The sequence below is a fragment of the Macaca mulatta genome, chromosome 18 (genome assembly GCF_049350105.2).
Source record: "Macaca mulatta isolate MMU2019108-1 chromosome 18, T2T-MMU8v2.0, whole genome shotgun sequence".
NCBI lineage: Eukaryota > Metazoa > Chordata > Mammalia > Primates > Cercopithecidae > Macaca > Macaca mulatta.
In genome coordinates, this window is record NC_133423.1 from 68,533,094 (window position 1) to 68,558,195 (window position 25,102).

A 25,102-nucleotide genomic window follows, 5' to 3' on the forward strand; every position below is an offset into this window, starting at 1 on the left:
AAACGGAGGCTTCTAGCCCACAGCTAGCCAGAAGCAGAGGCCTGCTAACAGCCATGTGGGTGAGCTTGGAAGCAGATGCTCCAGTCCCAGGGAACTATAGCCCTGGCTGACATCTTGACAGTAACCTCAGAAGACTCTGGGCCATCCCCTCCTGAATTCTTCATCCAAGATAATTATTACTGCTTTAAGCTGCAAGGTGTTGGAGTAATTTGTTACATGACAATAGACAACACATGGGCCCATCATATAGCAGTAAAGAGGAGTATTCAGTGAGAGAGTAGTGGGATCATAGGAGAGAGGCAATATTTCCCACACTCAGATGTCAAAACCCACAGTCCTTCACCCAGAAGACAAAGTTAGAGACCTCAGGCCGAGGCCCTAATATTTTAGTCCTCCTAATGTGAGAATATGGCATCCCCTGAGGCGGGCCCTGTGAAATCCACCCATTAGCAAGTTCCACCCTTGCTAAGAAATATACGTCACCTGATGGTGTTGCCACATGAGGCCTGCGTTTCTGTCCTCATAAAATGTATGGAGGTGGCCAGCCTCTGGCATAATAACTCATGCAGCAAAGGAAGAGCAAGTGGTTTGTAAGCTCCTGAGGAGCGTGTAACTAGTGCGATTCTCCTTAGGAAAGTCGAACTGCCACCAGATCCTGCGTTTCTTTTAATAAGCTTGTGAGTCACTTGTCAGCTTTTGTTTTCCTAACAAAGAGGCTTTCTTCTGCCTTAAAATAAAGAATTCTCAGCACTGGCATTGAAAAGCATGCATGTCCCATTTGCAATAAATATTATTTAAATGGTTATTTCCCTAGAGGAAAATTCTTTGGCATTAGGTAAAAACTGAGAAAAACGTTGTGGGTGATTTCCTTTGCTGGTAGCTCATGCATGGCAAGGGTGGGGCGCAGTGGTGCCTGCTCAGCCCCTCACAGCAGGAGGCAAGGTCTCTTCTTCATTTTTAGTTCAGCTCATTTCTGGCATGTTAGTAACCTGAACTGCTGGATGCTTCCTTCCAGATTTCCAGGAAATGATGCTCACACAGCAATAGTAGAGGGCCACTGAGGGCCCAGAAGAACAGCAGGACATCATTACCTTGTCCCCCAGGTAGGACGCGGGTGCGACCCAGGACGCGCTGTGGACAGTTGCGGGCAGCTCCTGGAGATCCGCCACCATGCTGTTGCTGCCCGGGTTGAATGAGACGGGGATGTCCATTCTGTCTGCCGTCTCCAGGCGCCAGCCCAGCATATCCACAAACTGGAAAGAGGGAGAGAAGCAAGGGATGAAAACGTCTTGGTCGTGGCATCCCTGGTGATGGCTGCATGATGTATACAGAAAGCTTCACGGGCAGCCTCCTTGCCTCAGAGGCCTCCTTCATGCATCTCCTCCTGCACCTGCCCTCCCAAGCCGGAGCCCCGTCTCACCCATTGCCACTGGGAGTTCTGGGAAGGCAGTGGCCTTACGTATGTGGGATTTATCTTTGTAACCCAGCACACATCCTGGTTCTTGACATTTAGTAGGTGATCAATGAGTGTTCGAATAATAAAGAAATAAGTGTATGAATAAAAACTAGGACCGTGGTGCATTTAATGGCAAGCTCCTTATAAAGAAAAATGTGATGTGGAATTCAGTGGCTTGCTATTATTATTTTTCTTTAAATGGAGCATCAAAATTAAATCGTTTCCTGGTCACAAAGGAAGCCAGTTAATTTTGAGGTAAAAAAAAGAAAGAACTGACCAAGCATAGGGTTGGATTAATGCTTTCTGATTCCCAGGGGAGAAGAGACTTCAGAGCAGATTTACAAAGTTTTTTTTTTTTTTTTCCAATTACTAGCTGCACTCCGTTTAGGAGACAGGCAGTAAAAGATATGAAATAGGCAGGCAGTAAAATATATAAAATAGTCGTTTTGGGGCCAGGCGTGGTGGGTCACATCTGTAATCACAGCACTTTGGGAAGCCAAGGTGGGCAGATCACCTGAGATCAGAAGTTTAAGACCTGCCTGGCCAACATGGTGAAACCTTGTCTCTATTAAATACAAAAATTAGCCAGGCGTGGTGGGGCATGCCTATAATTCCAGCTACCCAGGAGGCTGAGGCAGAAGAATCACTTGAACCTGGGAGGCAGAGGTTGCAGTGAGCCAAGATCATGCCACTGCACTCCAGCCTGGGTGACTGAGCGAGACTCCATCTCAAAAAAAAAAAAAAATCTGTTTTTGAATACTTGTTGGATATGAGACATGACTCACACAAAGAAGGCAAGCAAGAGGTTACTGGTTCATGGAATAATGAAAGCAAGAAAAGTTTTAGTTTCATTGAGTTAATTTTTAAAATGCCCAAAGAAGGCTGGGTGCGGTGGCTCACACCTGTAATCCCAGCGCTGTGGGAGGCCAAGGTGGGAGGACTGCTTGAGCCCAGGAGTTTGAGACCAGCCTGGGCAGCATGGCGAAACCCCGACTCTACAAAAAATGCAAAAATTAACCAGGTGTGGTGGTGCATGCCTGTAGTCCCAGCTACTTAGGAGGCTGAGGCAATGACAAGATTGCTTGAGCCCTGGAAGCAAAGGTTGCAATGAGCTGTGATCACACCACTACACTCCAGCCTAGGCAACAGAGACCCTGTCTCAAAAAAAAAAAAAAAGTAGCCAAAGAAAAGATACGATAAAATAGGTGAGAAGGAAAGCAAAACAGAAAGAAGCAAAAATGAGAAATGAGGGGTGTGATATTGTGACATAATGAGACACAATGAGAAATATCAATTTGGCTATTACTACCAGTTTCTGGCACAGAGTTCCTAAAACCCTTGTAAATTTCCTTAATGACAGGGGTGATAGCAGCATCTTTTGCCATAATATTTGGGCTTAGTCCACAATTCCTGAGGCCAGAGCTTCTAAGACCCTTGGACTCTCTGATGTGGTAATAGTGTCTCTTTGTGTGCTAATGAGATAAGTGGTGGCTGGGTCCTCTGGGTAGCTTCAGGATGGGGGCTTGTAGCCAGGAAGACCAAGGTAGGATGAGAGGATTGGGACTTTCAGCCCTACCCCCAACCTCTGAGGAAGGGAGAGGGACTAGAGATTGAGTTAATTATCAATAGCTAATGATTTAATCAATCACGCCTACATGAAAGAGCCATCAAAAAAAAAAAAAAAAAAAAAACCCTAAACGGTGGTTTGGGAGAGCTCCTGGGTGGGTAAACACATCTGCATGCCAGGAGGGTGGTGCGCCCTAACTCCCATGCCTGGAACCCTCTGGACTTCACCCTATGCACCTGTTCATGCACCTGGCTGCTGCTCTGTATCCTTTATCATATTCTTTATAATAAAGAGCAATAGGAAGGAAAGTATATCCTGAATTCTGGGAGCCATTATAGCAGATTACTAACATGAGGAGGGAGCTGTGGGTACCCCCGACTTGTAGCAGAACACTAGAGAAGTACTGGAGGCCTGGGATTTGCAACTGGCATCTGAAGTGGGGGCAGTCTGGAAGAACTGAGCCCTTAGCCTGTACAGTCTGATGCCACCTCCAGGTAGAGAGTGTCAGAAGTGAATTGAATTGCAGGACCCCCCAGGAGTGTCTGGGAGAGTCAGAGAATTTTTGGTATGGAAAAAAACCCCACACATTTGGTGTTAGAGTGTTGTGAGTATAGAAACAGGGTTTTCTTGTAAAGGGGAAAATGACAAACTCTATTTATTTAATGAGATTTACTGGGCATCTGTTATGTCCCAGATCCTATTCTAGGCACTAGGGGTGTATCAGGGAACTCACACTCTAGGGACAGAAGAAGAAGGGCAATAAACAAATTTTAAAACAAAATGTTAAATATGTTAGGGAGTGATGACTGCTGTGGGGAAGACAAGGGTAAGGTCAGCAAGAGTGTCCAAGGTGGGCTATTTTATAGGGAGTGGTGAAAGAAAGCCCCTCTGAGTACATGATATTCGAGCAAACACCCAACGAATTCAGGAAACAAGAATTTTAAAATGCTGCAGACCAAGAAGCGGCGAGGGCAACACTTACCATTTAACAAATCCATGTACAACATGTTCCCCAGCACTTCCTGTCAATGCATACCTTAGCCCTTCGCTTATGTGCGCTGTGACATTGATTATTTACTCCAAAACAGAAACAGCTGGTACAACCCTTGGGATTGGCTGGGTCCAAATGGAATGAGCCTTCTCGACACACATTACACTCTGTGCCTTCTACATTTTCCTATTGAAGCAAAACATGAAGTAAGAGATCACTTCTTCCAAAATTTCCCTAGTTGCAATTAGCTACTTGCACAAATTAAATATCAACACAAGATGTTAGGATGAGGATGTGAGCAAAACATTAAAAGAGACGTTAATTATTAAGCTTTCATCCCATGTTAATTGTTTAAACTTTTATACCACACACAAATGGAAGAGAGAATTCTCTAAATTTCGTAAAATGCCCCTGGGGCATCTTGCAAGTAGAAAAATAGCACTGTATGGTTCACAGGATGGGGAGACCAATTCATCTCACTCACCACCACCTTAACACATCTCCTGGGAATTGGAAGGTCTCCTACAACCTGGTGGAACCCCTTGGAGCAGAGACGATCACCTGGAGTCCATGGTTCAGGAGTGGGTTTTAGGGGAACCTATGAACCTCATGAAACTGTAGATAAAATTTGTGTTGATTTTCTGGAAAGGGTCTATATCTGTCATCAGATTCTAAGGCGATCTGTGACCTCTCCAAAAGATAAATGGGATCTTGCCTCCTAACTATTTCTGTAAAATAAGATCATGACTACAAAACGCTACACACACTATCAACATCTCTTCTGGGTCAGTCCCATTTCCCACATACTCTTCTATGTTGACTCAACATGAAGCACTTCCCCGCTGACTGGCAGCTGGCGTCTCTGACATTGCACCATCTCTCTTACCTTGCAGAGGCAAGCCCCGGTCCCTGGGTCACACACTCCTGGCTCAGTCCCATCTCGGTTGCAATTGCAGGGAACACACTCAGGGAATCGGTAAAACCCGGAAGCACATCGGTCACACTGCCGCCCTGTGATTCTGGGCTTGCATCTGTACACAAAGTAAAGGAAGCAAAAATCATCATCTTTGTACACACAATTTTAAGGGCTCACTTACACTATAGTGAAGTAGTTGGTGTGCAAAGCCAATTAAATAGATACAATGCCTGCTTATAGTCCAAGGCAGAATGGAGAGAGGCAGATAAAGGCACTAACAGAAAGTAGGTCATTGGCCATTGTGGATGGTCATGGATGACCATCGTAGATGGGTGAGGCTTAGCACTACGTGTTGAGGGTGCACGGATGGACGTGGCCCCTGAGCCTGGAGGGCTCCCGCAGATGGCCCATAAGTGGAAATGATGACAATATACACACAGAGTCTAACTGATGTTCAGAGGAGTAGCAGGTGATCCAGTCACAAGTTTCCTTGGGGGAAGTGACTCCTGACCTGAGCTTTAAAGGGCAGAGTCATGGGGTAGGAGTTGAGATGGGCATTCCAGACAGAAGAAACAGAGCGGGAGATCACTCAGTGTGTACAGGGAACAACACAAGCATGGTGCTGCTGGGGCGGATGTCCAGGCAGGGAATGCTTCCCCATGGCCTGAGGAGGTAGGTGGTGTCAGATCATCAGGACAGAGGGGCTGGACACTGTCCCATGGCAGCAGAGCACAGTAGTTGAGACCTGTCCATGCAAGGCTTCAGTTTTAATCCAGTTCTGACCATATGAGACACACCATCTTAGCAAGTTCTTTAACTTCCTAAAGCCTGCTTTTCATATCTGTGAGGGACAGAACAAGGTAGCTGCTGCCTCCTGGCATTGCTGGGAACCTGTGAGGCAGTGCAAGCAAAATTTCAGCCCAGTGCCTGGCACATGGCAAGTTACAAGCAGGGGAACACTGTCATGAAAAGCTGTTAAGGAGGAGAGAGTGTGGTTGGACGTGTGTGAAGGATGGAGCCCAGATGGTGAGTTCCAGCAGCAGCAGTGGCAGCAGGCTGTCAAGTCAGGAGAGAGACCAGGGCTGACCTAGGGCAAAGGTGTCCAGATGGGGAGGAGGGACGGGCTCCCAAACTATTTTGGGGTGAGGTTTCTGGGAATATTTTGGGGTGAGGTTTCTGGGAATATTGTAATATTCTGGATGAAGAGTAGAGGAAAGGAGGGAAGGCAAGGAAGACTCCCAATGTCCCTGCTTCGGTGACAGAGTGGATCTTAACGTCCCTTGTCACCTGCAAAGGCCAGAGCTCAGAGGAAAGCACAGTGTGGGGTGGGGGGGTCATTTTGAGTCATCCACCCTCATCCATCTGCAGGTCCTTTTGACTGAAGCACCGGGCAGGCAAGAAAACACAAGCAGCTGAGTAGAGGCAGAAGAGCAGAGGGCTATGGCCATGCCTGGAGAGCCCAGAACTCGAGGTCGAGGAGGGGAAGAGAAACGGCTGCGAGCCCTGGAGAACCAAGCACTGCATTCAGAGCTGGGATCTACCTACACACTGATTCTCTTCTGTGGGACTAAGGGAAGTATTAGAAATATGTTTTTATTCGCATATCGGGAATAACATTTTATTGTTCAATTACTACCAAATGTAGGCCATCATCTATCTCCTAATACCTATGAAAATATCTTACCCCAGAGACCATCCTAAAAAAGTGAAATACGACTCTTCATATTCCATTAAGTTTCTCTTTGGCAAATATCTGCTTATTTCCCTTTGGCAAATATCTGCTTATAAAGGATTTTGTATGTGATTAAGAACGTAAACTTGGAACCAGGTAACCTACTTTGAATCCCAACTCTACCACTTACTGGACCTTGGGCAAATTGGTCTCTTTACAACCAAGTTTCTTCATCTGTAAAAAAGGAGATAACAATATCTACTTCACAGGATTGTTGTGAGGATTAAATAATACATGTAAAAACCTTAGAGTAGTTGCTTGCACACATGTAAGTATTTGCTATTACTGTTCTAGCTGTGACATGGGCTAAGGGGAGCAGACGGTGCCTTTCTGTCCACCGGGCACACCTAAAAGGACTAACTCAGCATTACTTGCAAGACCTGCTGGCAAGTTCCGTCTTTCATCCCCATCCCTCTCATCTCTCCCTGCTTGATCCCTGCAGAAATGATTCCATAAGGAAGTAGCCTCAAAACCACACTTAGAGCAATGTAGGTACAGAGTGTAAATGTTCTGCTTGAAGTGGATGGCTCTAGTGCAGTAGATTGTAAACTTTGGGAGAGGATCAGAGATTCTGTTGGAAAGCTGGGTAAACTTTTCTGAGAAGCCATCTTCTCAGAAAAGTGTCCACTAAACCCACAGAAAGACTCACTCTCATATACACATAATTTTGCATTCTCTAGAAGAGGGTTCCTGGCCCCAGGTTAATAACACCTGCTCTCTTCTTGTGACCCTCAGACTAAATGTAATCAGACAGTCCAGCAAAAAAAATAAAGCCTGTTTCCAGTTGATTCCTTATTTCTGGAGAGACAGCAAGTGTGGAGCACAAGGACTCTGGTGGTCTAGAGACCGAAAGAAGAGAGTTGCAGATGACCCCCCCCAAACTAAAAGCTATCAGAAAGAGGAGCCTCAGAAGAGAAGAGGGGCTTTGGAGATGGCCTGACATAGGCTGGGTGAACCTTGCTTCTCTTTTCCTAGCAGTGAAGGAAAGAACACCGTGCACAGAGGGACAGTGTTGCCATGAAATGCCAACCTGGCAGACTGGCATCCCAAGGTCTGAACGTTTCTTTTAGCAAACACGGGGGGCTTCTGGCCAAGGGTGCATTAATAAGATGCTGGTGGCAGGTGAGTAATTCACACACTGAATGCCATTGGTGGGCACGGCTCAGAGTGTCCCCTGAGCAAGTGATCTGGGTGGGGACCTGGAAGGTGAGGTAACACAGACAGGACCTATGTTTTTTGCGTGTGGTTTGTGTATTTATTTATTTATTTAGAGACGGAGTCTCGCTCTGTCGCCCAGGCTGGAGCGCAGTGGCTCAATCTCGGCTCACTGCAAGCTCCGCCTCCCGGGATCATGCCATTCTGCTGCCTCAGCCTCCCAAGTAGCTGGGACTATAGGTGCCCGCCACCACACCCAGCTAATTTTTTGTATTTTTTTAGTAGAGACGAGGTTTCACCGTGTTAGCCAGGATGGTCTCCATCTCCAGACCTCGTGATCTGCCCACCTCAGCCTCCCAAAGTGCTGGGATTACAGGTGTGAGCCACCGCGTCCGACCCTGGAGCCTGCATTTTATATTTTCACTTCACTGGAAATGAAAGGAACAGGAGTACCTGCAGCAAGGGCAGCTGTGGAAGCTGCTTGTCCAGACAAGGAAGAAGGGAAGCAAAACCATGACTGGCCTGTTTATTTATTTTAGAATGTATGTGAGAAGATGCAGTGGAAAGAGAGTGACTGAGAAGGTGTGGCCAGTCAGTAATATAGGACCAAGCTCTGAGCCTCACACAGCACATGGGTAGCAGCTGAGAGCACTAAAGCAGATGGGAAAAAAGCCAACAGAGCAGAAGGAGGGGAGCAGCAGCCTGCAAACAGGACCCTGAGTGGCCCCGCTGGGGCTGCTATGCCAGGGTAAACCAAAACAATATTTATATTCTTGAGTACTGCAATGTTTAGATCATTGAGCTTATGCATCCTGTGCAAAGACAGTTTTTGGTGTTGCCATGACAATAGGGAAGTTTTTGGTGGTGCCATGACAATAGGGAAGGAATAGGACACTTCCTCTTGAAAGTCTGGCTGAACATCCTTTAAAACAACCTCATGTCAGCCTGACTTGGTACGTTTCTCCACAGCGAATTTCTGGTACCCAAGGAGCAGCTGCAGAATAGCAGTTCTGGGGCAGCAGGTCAAGAGAAGTTATCTCCATGGCAATGGGGCTCCCAGCCAAATGTTTTGTAACAACATCTGGGCATGGGTGGGTACTTGCCATGTCTCAGAGAATCAGGCCCAGATGTGCTGGGGTGAGCTGCATCCTTTGGTCATTAAACACTGTAGGGGCCAGGCGCGGTGGCTCACGCCTGTAATTCCAGCACTTTGGGAGGCTGAGGCAGGTTGATCACCTGAGGTCGGGAGTTCGAGAACAGCCTGACCAACATGGAGAAACTCGACCTCTACTAAAAATACAAAATTAGCCGGGTATGGTGGTGAATGCCTATAATCCCAGCTACTCGGGAGGCTGAGGTAGGACAGTCGCTTGAACCCAGGAGGCAGAGGTTGCAGTGAGCTGAGATCATGCCACTGCACTCCAGCCTGGGCAACAAGAGCAAAACACCATCTCAAATAAATAAATAAATAAACAAACACTGTAGGGCCCTTCACATTATGCTCATGTTGAAGTCCAGTTTTAATCTAGAGCCCAAAATCTACCTTATTTATTTATTCACCCAAGAATTACTGAGTGCCTTCTACACACACATTCCTGTGTTAGGGGACATGGGAGGGAGGGTACAAAGTAGAATAAGTCAGTCTTGACGTGGACATGTTTTCACTGAGGACACAGGACCTAGAATGTGGAAATTAAGAGAGAAGCTGGCTAAGCAGTCAACTTGCTTTGTCCAATGAGATGATGAGGCGATCTCTGTGGACTGATAGAAGGCTCCTTGCATTCTTTGAGTTTGTACTTTTAACACAAAAATCCTTGAAGGACAGGCATAATTTGGGGGTAGTAGGAGAGCAGGAGGAAGCCCTTTCATAATTGGAGAACAGAATACAGACAAAAAGTGTTTAGAGGAAGTGAGAAAACCAAGCCAGAGAAGAAAGTAGAAAAAACAAAAAGGCATTAAAAGTTAGGGTAGAGGCCGGGCGCGGTGGCTCACGCCTGTAATCCCAGCACTTTGGGAGGCCAAGGCGGGCGGATCACGAGGTCAGGAGATCGAGACCATCTGGTTAACATGGTGAAACTCCATCTCTACTAAAAATACAAAAAATTAGCCGGGCATGGTGCTGGGCACCTGTAGTCCCAGCTACTCGGGAGGCTGAGGCAGGAGAATGGTGTGAACCCAGGAGGCGGAGCTTGCAGTGAGCCGAGATTGCGCCACTGCACTCCAGAATGGGTGACAGAGCGAGACTCCATCTCAAAAAAAAAAAAAAAGTTAGGGTAGATAGAATTCAAATCATGTAAAGTTGGTCTTTATCCTGTTAGACAATGGGGAATTAAGGAAGGTTCTTCAGCAAAGAATGTGATGTCATGGAAATGGTGTTCCCATAACAGCCCACACACAATATGGCGCTCACCATGCTGCACTGTCACTCTTGGTTAGAACAGGTGCCCCCAACAGACCACAGACATGTGTGCCTTCCACAGGAAGCACAGTACCCAAGATAGAATAGGTATGAGATGCACTTTGAGCAACGAAACACATCCAAAATAACATTTAAGGGAAAGGAAAAAAATTTCACAAGGAACTGAGGGAGATGTTTCATCCTCATTAAAATAACAAAAACAAACAAAAATACATGCCAAGAAGATAAAATCACATTTAAGGGTAGCCTGTCATAAATCAAAAAGGAGATAAAATCATAAACATGTACGCATTTATCAACATTGTCTCAAGTTCACAGACTAACAGTACCATGTATTTGTGAACAAAATTAAGGGAAAGACAGATGTTTGAATCCCAGTATAATTGTCAATTTAGCATATTCCTCTTAAAGAGCCAAAAAAGAAAGAAAGAATGAATGAGTAACCCAGGAAATGGAAGGTCAACTAGGAAAGCATCAATATCATCTGAACATGAAGTGGTAAACGGACTCAACCAGGCAGTAGACAGCCATGGAAAGGAAGGGGGATAATATGTCCCTTGCCAGAAGTTGACACTTGACTGGCTGTAGGGAAAATGGGTTGATTCTGAGATAATACTCAGATTACAGGCTTAAAGGACTGGAAAGAAGCTGTTATCATTAAGTAGAATTTTTTTTAATCCAAAGGGAGAAATGGCTTGAAAGGGAAGGCAATGACATGGGTTTTAGAGATAGGGTCAGTATTGTAGCATTCAGGAGTTAACGATTATCCAATCTAACTTTTCATAATAGATGTGAGGAGACAGGAGCCCAAAGAGCTCAGGGAACTTGTCCAGGGCTACCTGCGTAAAGTCAATAAGAGAACCCAGGTTGAGTTGATATGCAATAAAGGTGGAATAGGATAGCCCTCAAGGAGCAGGACTGGAGCTGTGGATCTGGGAATCATCCAGGAGTGGGGGTGGCTGAAGCCAGGAGAATGGGTGTAGTTTCAGGGACAAAGCATAGAGGGAGGAAGGCAGACAGCCATGACCTTGGCAAATAACCACAACAGCTAATACTTACTGGGTGCTCAGAGTGTGTCAGGCGCTGCTTTCAGTGTGTGCACAGGAGACATTTAACCCTCTAAAGGACTTTATGAGGTAGGTGCCTCCAGGATCCTTATTTTACAGATGGAGACCTAAGGCCCGGAGGACAGAAGTAATATACCTGAGGTCACCCAGACAGTGAGCGGCAGAGACAGGACACAACTCACACCACACATCCTCTTGGTCTGGGGGCAGAAGGAGAAAAATGAAGCCAGTGAAATAGCCAGAGAAGGATCATCAGAGAGGTGAGAAAAAGATGCCAGTGTTACAGAAGATGAAGGACGACAGAGGGCGTGCGGGTGAGAACCCTGAGCTCCTTCTGTGTGGCAGTCACAGCAGTCACCACTGTGTCAACAGCACATCCCAGCGCCTGCACATTGCCTGGCCAGTCTCATTGATTATTTGATGAGGAGCATCAAAGAAATTGCCTCTCCAAGTTGTTAGGGCTCATGAATCGACGCTTAGCTGGAAGCCCTTCTGTTCTGAGAACATCAAGTCTATGACCTTTTCTGGTTTTTAATTTCTCCACTTAACACAAAAGCTTAGTAAAGCTGAGTGGAGATAGAGGGCATCCCCAAATCTTTCCTGTGGCTACTGTCCTTCTGAAAAGGCATGAGGTACACACGGCTTCGCTGGATGTCCAGGTGGACTGCCATCTCCTTTGATCAATCTGAAAATAGCTTGGACGTGGTCAACAGCACAGCAGCTTTCACTGTCAGGGATCTCCAGCTTCCTCATGTCTGACACAGATGGATAAAGTCTTCCGAAGATATTCTAGCCCTTCTGTGTGTTCAGAGAATCTGATGGCACATGTCTTCCAGTATTAGGAGCAGACGCAAATTTACTTTTTCATCACTATAAATAGATATATGTGCTGTCTTGTGCTATAAAAAATGAAGTTTTGATCAATATAAGCATCTTTTTGATCTTGATATAATAGAGTTGGCCAGAATAATAGACCTTTTGATAATTACACAATATAGTCTGTAATACAATCAGAGATTGAAAAAGGAATGGAATCAGAATTTTAAATTTATATAGGAAGTTAGAGATGATTTTACCAAACTTCATTTTACAGAGTAAGAAACTGAAAGCCAGGAAGGCAAAATGACTTGCCCAGTCTCATAGCTAGGACTTGACAAAGGTGAGTCGAAGGCTCAGCTTTATGGTTCCAACTTATCCTCATTGCCTCTAAAACTACAACACGGGGTTGACTTCAGTAAAGAGTGAGCATTGTGGATTGCTAAAATTATTTTTTAAATTCATTTTAAAGTAGATGAATATTTGTAACAGTTTGGTTTTCTTACAGTATGATAAAATTGAACACCTCTAAGTAATTAAATACAATTTGAAAAGAGCAATTTTTCAGCTTTGCAGTTTGTGATGATTTGTACAACTGCAGGACAGTCTGTTATATGACTGTGAAAGGATGTTTTCCTTTTTCTCGCAAACTCTAGTTATCTCTGATTTTTTATTTTACATGAGCTATACTAAACATATTCTTCATAAAACTAGAAAACTTCTAGTTTTTCCTCTAATATTTTATAAAGAAGTAATCCTTTCAGGCAATCAAAAGCTTTTTCAGCATTTACACTGAAATTATCATGGGCAATTTGTGCAATTTACGGTAATGTAAACTTTCTTACATTTTCTGCCAAGGCCCTTTTATGACAAATCCACTTTGATCATGGGAAGATGCATTATCCCATTAGATTATTATAGTCCCTTTCCTAAGGTCAAAGTAAACAGTTTTACATCTTGGTTTAAGTGTAATACAAGCCGGTAAGATTCCATTTCCGTTGATGCTGTCAGGTTTGGGCAAAACTTACTATAGACATGCCTCCATCCTGAGTTGGGAATATTCCAGTCTATTAAATTATCATTGGCAGTGAGAGTTTGTTAAAAATAAAACTCCTTAGAATTTTTACATAAAATACTACAGTAAATCCGTCCATCACCTTCTGGTGCCTTAACAAGATTAAAACATTTTTTAAAGCACTCTTGGTTTTCTTTTTCTGTGACAGCAGCATTGAGAAATTGTGTGTGAAGTTCCATTCGCAGTGATTTATTGTTGACAAACTACTCCCTTTGAAAACTCTACTGCTTCTCTTCCTGTCAGAAAACTGCTTCTCCATCTCCTCCTTGGTTCCTTTACTTCCTGTGATTAAACACAGTCATCCCCTGCGGTTCTTGAGTGACTGACCTGACTCAGGCAGGACTCACACCTGTGGTTTTAAAGCCTTGGAATGTTTCATGATTCAAGTTTTTCTCCCAGCTTCCTTACAATGTCCCAGTAGTATAAAGGAGTTGGTAGGCACCAGATGACAATTAAAGGGGTGGTTAAGAGGCCTTCCTTAGAAAAGCGAACATCGCTGCTATAGAGAGTTGAACTGTATCCCCACAAAAGATCTGTCCAAGTTCTACCCCCTTGTACCTGAGAATGTGGCCTTATTTGGAAACAGGGTCTTTCCAGATGTAATTAAGTTAAGATGAGTTTATACCAGAGTACTGTGGGCCCTAAGCCAGTATGACTGGTGTCCTTATAAGAAAATGAGAAGAGACTGAGACACACACAGAGAAGGGAACGCCACAGGAAGACAGAGACGCCCAGAGAGAACAGCATGGAATGGCGGAGGCAGAGGTTGCGGTGATGCAGCCACCAGCCCAGGGATTCCCAGGAATACCTGCACACCAGAAGCGAAAAGGCATGGGACAGGTTCTCCTGCAGACCCTCTGGAAGAAACCAACCCTGCTGACATCTTGATTTTGAGTTTCTAGACTCCAGAAATGTACAAGCATAAATTTCTGTTATTTCAGCATTGTTTGTGGCATTTGTTAATGGCAGTCACGGGAGACTACCACAGCCACCCTCAAGTGGGAGTCACTGAGGCCTGTCCCCAGCAGCCACAGCCCCTCCTGCCTCTCACACCCAAATTACAGACTCCATAACACCCATGTGCCTGGGGTGCGTGCTGAAGGGAGTGGAGTGCATGGTGAACCTTCTGCTTTCCCCTGCACACTGCCATCCTGGCCTGGCCTCTGACTCAGTTTCCCTGGCATATCACCACTGATCTAATTCTTTCCAGTCCCTCCTTTTGGAGCCATACCCTTCCTCTGGCCCCTGCAGCCCCCATCCAGCCCTGCTGAGATCAGCCTCAGCACCTGGAACCATGTGACACCAGCCTCCACGTTCCAATGCAGCCCCTGAACCAAACCTCTCCGCAATGCAGCATCTGCATGAGCCAAGGTCTCCACCTGTCCCTTAACAATTAAGTACTGGACTGCTCTGTGGTCCTCTGAGGGCAGCCCCACTCTCAGGCCAGGCTCTCCAGCGTGTCTCCTGCTCACCCTGACTCCCTCCTAACTCCCACCAAGCCCTGCCATGGAGGCCCCACCACCCCTTCCAGCCCACCTCAGCTAGGAGGGATTTCAGACTTTTATCATGCGCTGACCTTAACCACACTGCCAGTGAACCCTAAAAGGAGCGTATGAAGCTTATACCTAAATACAAATGGACAGGTGCTCACCACAAGGCATCCCAGCAAAGCACACAGATACCTTCGTTATGCATGTATCATTCCTCTCCCACTTTTGCCTCATGGCACACACAGAACACAGTCCCATAGTGACAGCATGCTGGAGTCAATGGGCAAGGCTGCTGCCGGCTCAAGATGACTGGTAATCCATCCACGCAGGCTCTGCCCGGCTCTGAGCCTAAGGCCAATCACTCCACTCACTGCAACCCATTCTGGCTGGGAAGCCCACACTGGGGTCAACACAGGCACCCCTGGACAGGTGGGAAGTGGAAAGTGACGACGACCAGTGTGTGGGCAGATGGTGCGCAACCTCCCTGTGACAGAAGCGGACAGGTTACTCCCCCAGCTCACCTGCACTGCCCGCTGTCCCGGTCACACTGCAGCATGGCAGCCTCGCTGGTGCCCCTCCTGGAACAGTTGCAGCCTTCGCAGCCGGCCATGGGGTGGAAGCTGAATGAGTGTGTCTCACACACTTCGCACTGGGGCCTGACCGTGCGGGGAGGGCAGCGGCACTGCCCCGTCATCTCTTCACAAAGGCGCAGGCCACAGCTGCACGCTGGTCAGGGGATAAAGAAATACCTTGTGAGGGTCAGAGGCTGCCTGGGCTCCAGCAGCACTCCACCAACTGCCGGGTTTTCCAGAAGCCTCCAAAGGGTCTGAGAGAAATGTTTAGATCTGAAAGGCCCGTTTCTTGGAGTCAGGACCAACCACCCCAAATACTCGCGGCAGACAGTGTGGATGCGGAATGAGGAGCAGCTGCGCTAGCCAGCTCCAAGATAGACCCTCAAAGGAGCCCACCTTGCTGCCACTGTGTGCCACTCATATGGGGCCTCTGGACCATTGAAGGATTCTAGAAATTGGTAGGAGGCTGCTCTCAGGCTCCCTGAAGCAGCTCTACATCCACATCACCCCAGTGCCCTGTGCGTCCAGAGCCCAGGGTCAGGGCACGACCTGGCAGCACGGTCCTTGTTCCTTGGCCTCTGCATGGGGACTCTGCACACTGCATTCTGCACTGCAGTCACATGAAGTGAGCTGACCCTACCCCTCGGGCCACAGGATGGTTCTTAGATAAAAGTTCCCACGGGTTCTCATTCAGTAGTGCTGCCACATGACCCTGGCTGTCCTGTCTCAACTGAGTTTGGGTTGGGCCGACAAAATGGAAGGGGCTTCCGTGAGGAAGGGGATCAAGCTCTCCCAGACTCTGAGGTTTAAGACTTGTCACACTCATCTGCTTTGCCAAGTACATAGGTCACACAGCAGGGGAGTCACAAATACTTATCTTCTAGAACATTGCTACTCAGAGTGCGGTCCAGGGACCAGCAGCATGGGCATCACCTGGGTGTTTATTGGAAATGTAGAGACTCAGACCCCAGCCCAGTCTCCTGAATCAGAATCTGCATTTCTCCAGATCTCCAGGTGAGTCTCTAGCACAGTGCCACTGAAGAAGCATGCCCCAGTGAGCATCATCTACACGGGACCAGAGTAGACCTTGGGTGACGGGAAACGTGCACTTACGCTTGCAGTGTGGGAATCCATAGTGGCCTGTTGCACAGCGGGTGCACTGCCGCCCAATGACGTTGGGCCGGCATGGGCACTGCCCACCTTCAGGGCTGCAGTGAGGGCTGGTGGCTCCGGCGGGGTGGCACTCACAAGGCAGGGCACCTTTGTGGTAAAAGGCCACCAGGGACCTGGCAGAATTCTTACAGAATCTGGAGGCTGTCTGGGGGCTGTGGAGACAGAAACAACTCATGGTGATGCCCAGGGAGGTGTGTATGGGAGTGGCCTCAACCTCGCCTTTACCATCTGCTCCACCCAGCAGCATCTGTGGGAGTGGTTCATGGTTCTGGAGTCAGAGAAGAGTGGGAAATACCCCACCTCAGACTCAGTCAGTGACAGCCACACCCTCCCCCTACCACCTGCCGCAGGAGGAGACATCACAGAACAGGTCAGTGGGAACCTTGTACAGCTGGAATAAAAGAGTGGAAATAGACCTAAAGGATGAACTATATAGTATGTGAATTATAGCTCAATAAAGTGGTTACCAAAAAAGTAGACCTATGTGTGTAATAATACAACTCATAAAATGATAATGAGGAGGAGAATCGCTAACATTCATTGAATGCTGTGTGCTGGAAGCCTTAGTGACATCCCACATGACCTCCCAACCTCCCAACCGATTAGGCCTAAGCCCCAATTCACAGATAAGGCAACTGAGGCTTCTAGAAGTTAGGCGACATTCCCGAGGCTGCAGGGTTATGGAGTGGTGAGCAGCATTCACATCCACAGCCGCTTAAGAGCCTTTGCTCTTAATAGTCACTGCACAGCAGGGGTCTGCCTCCCAGGGCCTCTGGAGCGCCTGGGTTCCTCAGGAACCCTACAACAGGGAAAGGGCGGGTCCACAGAAGAGAACGGCAGGAATTGATACTCAGGACCGTCCTAGTTTTTGGCATTCAAGGACACAAGGAGAGAGGGCAGGGAGCCATGTCTCTGGACACGCCCTGCTTGGTTAGATGGTAGAGGAGAGTGGGACTCAGGGCTGATGTCCTTCCCAGTGGAGGGTACCGTGTGTGGTACGTCTTAGGAATCTGTGCTGGCACACAGGAAGCAGTGGAGAGGGAGAGAAACTCCTAACCAGCCCCTGCATCTCAGCTTGGGGTGTGGGCCCCTGTTGAGTTCACAGCTGAGGACAGTCATCTTTCCTAGGCAGTGCATGGCAAAGTCTGTCACGGGAAGGTCAGTGTGGAGAAAGAGCATCTTCCCCTGGGACTCACTAACACTCTCTTGGGCAGTGGGGGGAAGAGGACACATCCGAGGGCCAGCCCCTCCCTGGGCCTCCAGCTGGTCAGGAATGTGGGAGTGCCTCCGCATTCCAGAGCCTTCCCACAAAGTGATACTCACTCAATGTAAAAGCTGTTTTTTCCACAATTGGTGATAAACTCGAGTGACTTGTCCATGGATTTTTTGTGAAGTATTTGGTAGTCATAGTTTTCTGTAGGCACCATTAGAACACGGACCTGAAAGAAATCCACCAGCATGTCTTAGAATTTCCAATGATGACACAGACCTAAGGCTACTTATTATACAGGTTGAGCACCCCTACTCGAAAAACCCAAAATCTGAAATGCTTCAAAATCTGAAACTTTTTGAGCACTGACATAATGCTCAAAGATCACGCTCAAAAGAAATGCTCACTGGAGCATTTTGGATTGGGGATTTTTGAATTAGGGATGCTCAATCTGTAAGTATTATGCAAATATTCCAAAATCTGAAAAAAATCTGAAATCCAAAACACTTCTGGTCCCAAGCATTTCAGATAAGAGATATTCAACCTGTACTTTCTCTTCACTGAGATCAATGCTCTTTATTGTTAAGACCAAGACCAGATGAATCGGGATTTATGAAAAACAATCACGGGAGCAGGCCAAAGCCAGGAGTAAAGGCTCAGTCCACATTACTATGCAGGGAACGATGAGTTCCCAGGCAGAGCCCTTGGAACTTCTACTCAGAGAAACAAAAGCCTTGCGTGCTGGCTGGGTGATGGGACCTTGGGGGTAAGCGGGGGTCTGCTGCATGGCCAGGGCTCCATGTGACTCATGCCTGGTGTTTCCCTGGATCTCCAGGGATGGTTGTTTTGTATTTTTAAAGGGAAACAAACCAACGTGGCAAGAACAATGCAGAAGCTAACACCATGGCTTGTCCTTGGAGCTGACATCATACCTGGTACTCTATTATGACTAACAGTAGTTTGGTTCCCTGTGCCAGTATAAATCACAATATGCTTATAGCAAATACTGTAGAAATTTTCAAACATCTTTGTCAACTGCTCACCAGCTCACAGCTTACAGGGAGCCTACTACTCTCATGATATTCAATTCAATAAACGTTTGCCGAGCACCACACACCAGGTGGTATTCCAGGCACAGGGGATGCAAAATGAACAGACGCAGCCCTTGTCTCCTAGGCAGGCGACTTCCTCAGACAGGAGGAGGCTCATGCAGAGGCCTGGAGGGCCACACAGAGGGTCCGGGCAATGCTTCCTGGAGGGCTTTACAAAAAGATGAATGAACTCTGAGCTGGGTGAGTAGGTACGCCGGACTTCTCCAGGTAGAGAAACAGACAGAAAATGTCAGAAAAAGGGCCAGTGTGAGCAACCCTGGTGGCATGAGAAGAAATGGCATATCTAGGGGCTTGAGAATGGATTTGCATGGCCAGAGAGTGAGGTGTGGGAGGGGGAGGCGTGGAGTAGGGCAATGGCAGAGAGGAGGATGAAAGATGAATTAGGGGGTCATGAGGGCCTGAGTGAGGCACATGGATCCTAGGGCAGTAAGTGGACCGTATCCCATCAGTTGTTGGAAGTCCAGAGAAGCGGCTGGGTCACACGGTATGCTCCTAGCCCTCCAGTCAGGTAGGTAATGGCCAGGAACGCGGAGGAGGCACTGGAAAGAGGTGGACCAGGAAGGGAGTGCTGGCAGGAGGCTGGCCCTGTCCAGGTGAGCGGAAGGATGGTCAGTGAGGACAACGGGGCTAGAAGAGAATGGTTGCCTCCAGGAGGCATGCCAGAGAAAGACCCTGGTGTGTGGTAACAGATGTGGGAGCAGAGCTGCTAGAGAAGGGGGCTCAGCATGACTCCAGGCACTGGTTGCCATCACTCAAGGTGATGAACAGGGTGGGCACACCGGGGCTGTGCAGGGTGCAGACTAAGTAAGGGACTTGCAAGATCTCTGGCCAGGCAGATACGCAGGAGATGGTGGTCACATACTGGAGTTCAGGAAAGGTCAGAGATGACTTCACAGATGTAAGTATCCTTCCCACAGTGGAGAGAACAGAATCGATGGGCACGGAAGACGTATCCAAGGACAAATGACACAATGAGGGGCTCGGCGTCAAATCAGAAGGAACGCCAACACACAGTGACAAGTGGAAAAGGAGAAACCACCCAAGGAGCACTAGAGAAAGCGGGGGAAACAGAGAGAAAGCAGCTGCAGGGCCAAAGGCAGAAAGGAGTGAAAAATGCTCCAGAGACTGGTCAGATGAGGAAGCAGGGTCTGGTGGAGAGGGGTGATGCCTGCTCTCTTCTGTCTAGTTCCCTTGACTTTAATTGTCACATGCTTTATTTATTTACTTACTTATTTATCTATTGGGGAGCAAAAGACAGCTGTAAAATTTAAACATTTTTCTACAAATACGACTTCAATTCCTTGGAAGAATTATTTCCATGAGCCAAACAGACACCCAAAATGGCCAGCCAGGCAGGCACATGAGGAGCAAGTTGAGGGACAAGAGGAACGCACCAAAACCAAGGACTTTCCTTCTGGAACCTTCACGGTTGCAGCCACTTCAGGCTCTGAGATGTCAAACTCAATCTGGCCTTCGGCAATCACTTGATCCCGGCAGCCGAGCACATGGGGGCAAAAAGAGGCACGGAAGGAGCCTGGCAGAAAGAGAGAGACTTCCTGTCACGCACAGGACTGTGGGGTCGGCCCAAGGCAGGCAGCGGGGCCTGCTCACTGCGGCTCACCTGCCCGTGGCCACCCGCCGTCCACTGACACCTGCGCGGGAAACGTCGGGTGCGCTGCTTGGTAAAAATGGATGACAAAGACGTATCGGCCCAGGTGTGGTGCACGTCCTCTCAGGGTCACTTGATTCTAAGAGGAAAAAAGAGGAGGAAAAAAACCCCAAAAAACCCTCAAGCTGGAGAGCTATGAGTAACTGGAATCATAGAGTAATTCAGAGGTTAAAAAACAAAACAACGTATTTACCAAAGTGAAATGACAACCCATCTTCACCCAGAAACCTTCACACATACATTTACAGTAGCTTTTTTTGCTGTTATCACAAAAACTGAAAACAAACCAAATGTCTCTTGCTTGCAGGTTGGATAAACAAACTGTGGTACAATCATACACGTTGGAGGGGGTATAATTGGTAAGTCAGGTTGAAAACCTGTTTGGCAATATTTACCAAAGTTGAACACATAACCCAGCAGTTGGCCTTCTGGGTACATACCCAAAAGAAATGTGTAATAAGTTTGCAAGAAGGCCATACTTAAATGTTCATAACAGTGCTATGCATAATAACTATGCAATAAAGTCTGACTCCACTTTTTTTAAGAGATCAACGCTCTTTATTGTTAAGACCAAGACCAGATGAATCGGGATTTATGAAAAACAATCACGGGAGCAGGCCAAAGCCAGGAGTAAAGGCTCAGTCCACTCTGTCTCAGAGTGACAGAGGATCTCGCTCTGTCACCCAGGCTGGAGGTCAGTGGCACAACCATAGCTCACTGCAGCCTCAAACTCCTGGGTTCAAATGGTCCTCCTGCTTCAGCCTCCCAAGTAGCTAGGACTACAAGTATGTGCCATCATGCCTGGGTACTTTTTAAATTTTTGTAGAGACAGGGTCTTCCTATGTTGCCCAGGCAGATCTTGAGCTCACAGTCTCAAGCAATACTGCTGCGTTGGCCTCCCAAAGTGCTGGATCACAGGTGTGAACCACTGTGCCCAGCTCTGACTCTATTTCTGATGTTTGCCCACTGACAGCTTTCAAGCCCTATTACACCCCTGCGCCTTTTGCCCCACACCCAGACAAGCTCATAAGACAGCTCAGGGGCTCCCAGCTCCCTCCTTTGTCGTGAGTGGGGAGTTCTAATCACACAAATTCCAGCCCCTGGGAGAGGGAGTCCTCCCTGGACAGCCCTGGCCCTCCCTCCACTCCCACCATGTAAAGGAGTCTTTTTGAGGGCTAAAAGCTACAGCCCGCCCTCCTTTTGCTTAAGCTCAAGTACAAGCTCTGCTCTCCCCAGAAAGCCTCACTTTGTGAATAACGAATCGTTTAACTCACAAAAATAGCTCATCCGCATTTTTCAGATGAGACCCGTGACTCAGAGAGGGTAAATAGTTCATGGAAAATCATGCACTAATTTCATGACAAAAGCAGGACTAGAACTCTGTCATCTTGATTTCAACTCATTCGCCACTATTATTCTAGACTGCCTTTCCTATATGGGATCTTATTTGATTCTATCGCTCAGATCCTGTAAATTCTCAAATCCAATGCACTGTGAACAGATGCAAACAATCTTTGAGATTTTAAGGACATAATACAGGTTGGACATCCCTAATCTGAAAATCCAAAATGCTCCAAAATCTGAAATTTTTTGAGCACTGGTATAATGTTCGAAGGAAATTCTCATTGGAACATTTTGGATTTCAGGTTTTCAGATTAGGGATGCTCAACCCATAAATATAATGCAAATATTCCAAAATCTGAAATTCAAAACATTTCTGATCACAAGCAGTTCGGATAAGGGATACTAAACCTTATAATATCATAATGTAAATTATATTTTTATAATGCAGAACTTTAAAAGTCCTGTGAATTTTTAGCTTACGAAATGCATTAATTTATTATATTTCAGCTTTGTGCTCTAGATGATTGATTAACAAATGTTTATTGAGAATTTCCTACCTGCAAGGTACTGTGCTGGTGCAGTGGGGGATACAAAAAGTTTACTGGTTCGAGACTAGCCTGGGCAACATAGCAAGACCCCGTCTCTACAGAAATAAAAAAGAAAAAAAATTGGCTGGGCAACGTGGTGCTCACCTCTAGTCCCAGCTACTTGGGAAGCTGAGATGGGAGAACTGCCTGAGCCCAGGAGTTGGAGGCTGCAGTAAGCTATGATCATGCCACTGCACTCTAGTTTGAGTGATACAGCAAGAATCTGTCTCAAAAAAAAAAAAAGGTGGGGGAGTTCTTGGCTACAATAACTATTCTAAAATTCTTATGATCTAACTTGGGAAGAAAACTAATAAACAACTATATTAAACAGCAGCAGTCCATAAAAATATAAGATACCACAATATGGGCCATGAATAATTGCCAAATGTCTAGTGGACAAAGCTTAGGAGGGAAAGGGCATCAGGCAGGGGTGGTCCTAGGCAGGATTAACCAGATGCCTGCATTTCTGGACTCTTCACAGAAGACAGTAGAGGTTCTCAAACTTCAGGAGCATCAGAATCACCTGGAGGGTTTGTTAAAACACAGATTCCTGGGCCCACCCCCAGAGCTTCCAACTCAGTAGGTCTGTAGTGGGTCTGTGAATCTGCATTGCTGACAAATTTCCAAGTGATGTGGATGCTGCTGCTTGAGGTCATACTTTGAGAACCACTGGTTTAGAAACAGCACACTACCTGTGGTGCCTTCAAGGTGACCCCAGGAAGAACATCAACAGAAGGTGAAGACTGCTGGGGCAGGTGAGGGAAAGGCCTGCCACTTACAACATCCAAAATTAATGCTGTTGGAGGAGTTTCATGGGCCAGGGAGACACAGGTGGCACTGAAAAACAGAATATTTAAAAATCTGATTTTTAAAAGAACCCAAAGCTACAGAATTGTCCATCAGTGAAGAGACAGACTTGGAGCATAGGACCACATGGGCATCAAAAGGATCCAGTGCTGGGGGAAGCACAGAACTCTAGGGATCTTTATATAACGATACTCATGCCAAGTGTATTCCAGCCACCTGTTCCATTAAACTAGTTAAAACACAGAGAATCTTGATTTTGAAGTAAAGTAAGTTAGATAGAAACTTACAAAAACTTCCCTTTCCAGAACTAAAATTAACCGTTAAAATGAGATCAATGAAATAAAACATGATTCACCTCTAAACATAAATACTGACAGAACACTATATAAGAAAGAAAAAATGCGCATTGTCTCTTTTACGCACAACCAGAACTGCATTGTGTTGGTGGTTCCTACAGTCCTAACCATGCACACCAGATTTCATGACCATGGCCATAAGCTGTTTTTGAATCTACAGCAAAACAACCCTACCAAAACCCCAATAAGCATTAGTTAGCTGATTCTCATCACATAGTTATGAGATAGGTCATTATTTTCATGGTTTTCCAAATGAAGAGTCTCAGACAGAGAGATTAAAAGATTGGAACGAAACAAGTCTTTTCGAGGGCTTAGAATAGAACTCAGGATTCCTGCCCTCCAGGGATAGGCTTAACCATTTCCCTGGCTGTTCCTGGGACAGCTTCCTGATATTACGGAATTCTGGAAAGACTGCTGGGGTAAATTATTTAGCTGGTTTTTCTTTCTTTCTGTTTTAAATCCACTCCCAGACTTTAGCACCTTGGCTTATGATCATTTCTGATGTTGAGTATAAAGTTTCGGCCTTACGCTCATCCCAGTGTCACTCAGAACATGAATGGGGAGACAGGAAGGAAATACATTACCTTTGATTGACAAATCGCCTGTAACTGGCAATGCAGTGGACTTGCGGCCTCACATACTCAGCTGAGAATTCTTCAATGGGTATGATACAAACTTGATGCTCTTGAGCAAATACAATGCACAAAGGCACATTGCAGTTACCAGGAAAATCAATGATATGGCCAAAAACACCCTTTTAAAAAAGCGATGAAGTAAAGGATTTATCCATAATAATTCTAATTGTTATTTTAAAGTAGAAAATATTGGAGGATGGCATGTCCTCAGGCATCACTATGTGCAACAAATCCTTTTTCCTGTTTTATAGAATTAAATTACTGCTGAAATACTTACATAAACAGAACTGAGAACAAAACCATAAGAAAGCTCAGAACCTACTCTTTTCAGTGACTTCCAGTGCCTGTTTTTTCTGTCTTGTCCTGGGCCAATCCTGGCTTTTCAGGCCCGTTGGGAGGAAGACAGGGGATGTGGTGTTTGGCCAGAGAGCCTGCTTTTCAAAGTGAGGGCTGCCACTGCTAGAAATAACCCTTGTTCATAAAGAATGACTCCTATCTCAGGCACATTTGGCCTTTGTTGAAGGAACTGTCTCCAGAGCTAGTTTTTGAGTCACACAAGAAACTCAGTCATTAATTTATCAATATACTTTATTTTAAATCAAAACTGTATTACCAGCTTGACTGCAAAGCTATTCATTAACAATAACAAACATTTTTGTTGAACACCACTGAGACTAGGGGTCTTGCAAGTCCAAGATGGACAACACCCCTGCCTTCATAGAGTTTATGTTCTAGCCAGCCTTGACTCTGAATGGCATCTGACTACTTCAAAAAGGGAAAACTTGGCCGGGCGCGGTGGCTCACGCCTGTAATCCCAGCACTTTGGGGGGCCGAGGCGGGCGGATCACGAGGTCAGGAGATCGAGACCATCCTGGCTAACACAGTGAAACCCCGTCTCTACTAAAAATGCAAAAAATTAGCTGAGCGAGGTGGAGGGCACCTGTAGTCCCAGC

The 25,102-nt window shown here is 46.5% G+C and overlaps 1 protein-coding gene across 1 annotated transcript in view; it reads right to left on the reverse strand.

Annotated features, from left to right (window-relative positions):
- Positions 1-25,102, reverse strand: part of LAMA3 (laminin subunit alpha 3) — a 183,254-nt gene that overhangs the window by 93,456 nt on the left and 64,696 nt on the right. The window contains exons 17-26 of the mRNA XM_015121683.3: positions 24,099-24,196; positions 23,044-23,188; positions 20,373-20,499; positions 20,146-20,285; positions 17,753-17,868; positions 16,370-16,581; positions 15,206-15,410; positions 4,901-5,045; positions 4,060-4,200; positions 1,092-1,253 (exon numbers count right to left, since the gene is read on the reverse strand). Coding sequence (XP_014977169.3) covers positions 1,092-1,253; positions 4,060-4,200; positions 4,901-5,045; positions 15,206-15,410; positions 16,370-16,581; positions 17,753-17,868; positions 20,146-20,285; positions 20,373-20,499; positions 23,044-23,188; positions 24,099-24,196 — 1,491 coding nt within the window. The remainder of the gene's footprint in view (positions 1-1,091; positions 1,254-4,059; positions 4,201-4,900; positions 5,046-15,205; positions 15,411-16,369; positions 16,582-17,752; positions 17,869-20,145; positions 20,286-20,372; positions 20,500-23,043; positions 23,189-24,098; positions 24,197-25,102) is intronic.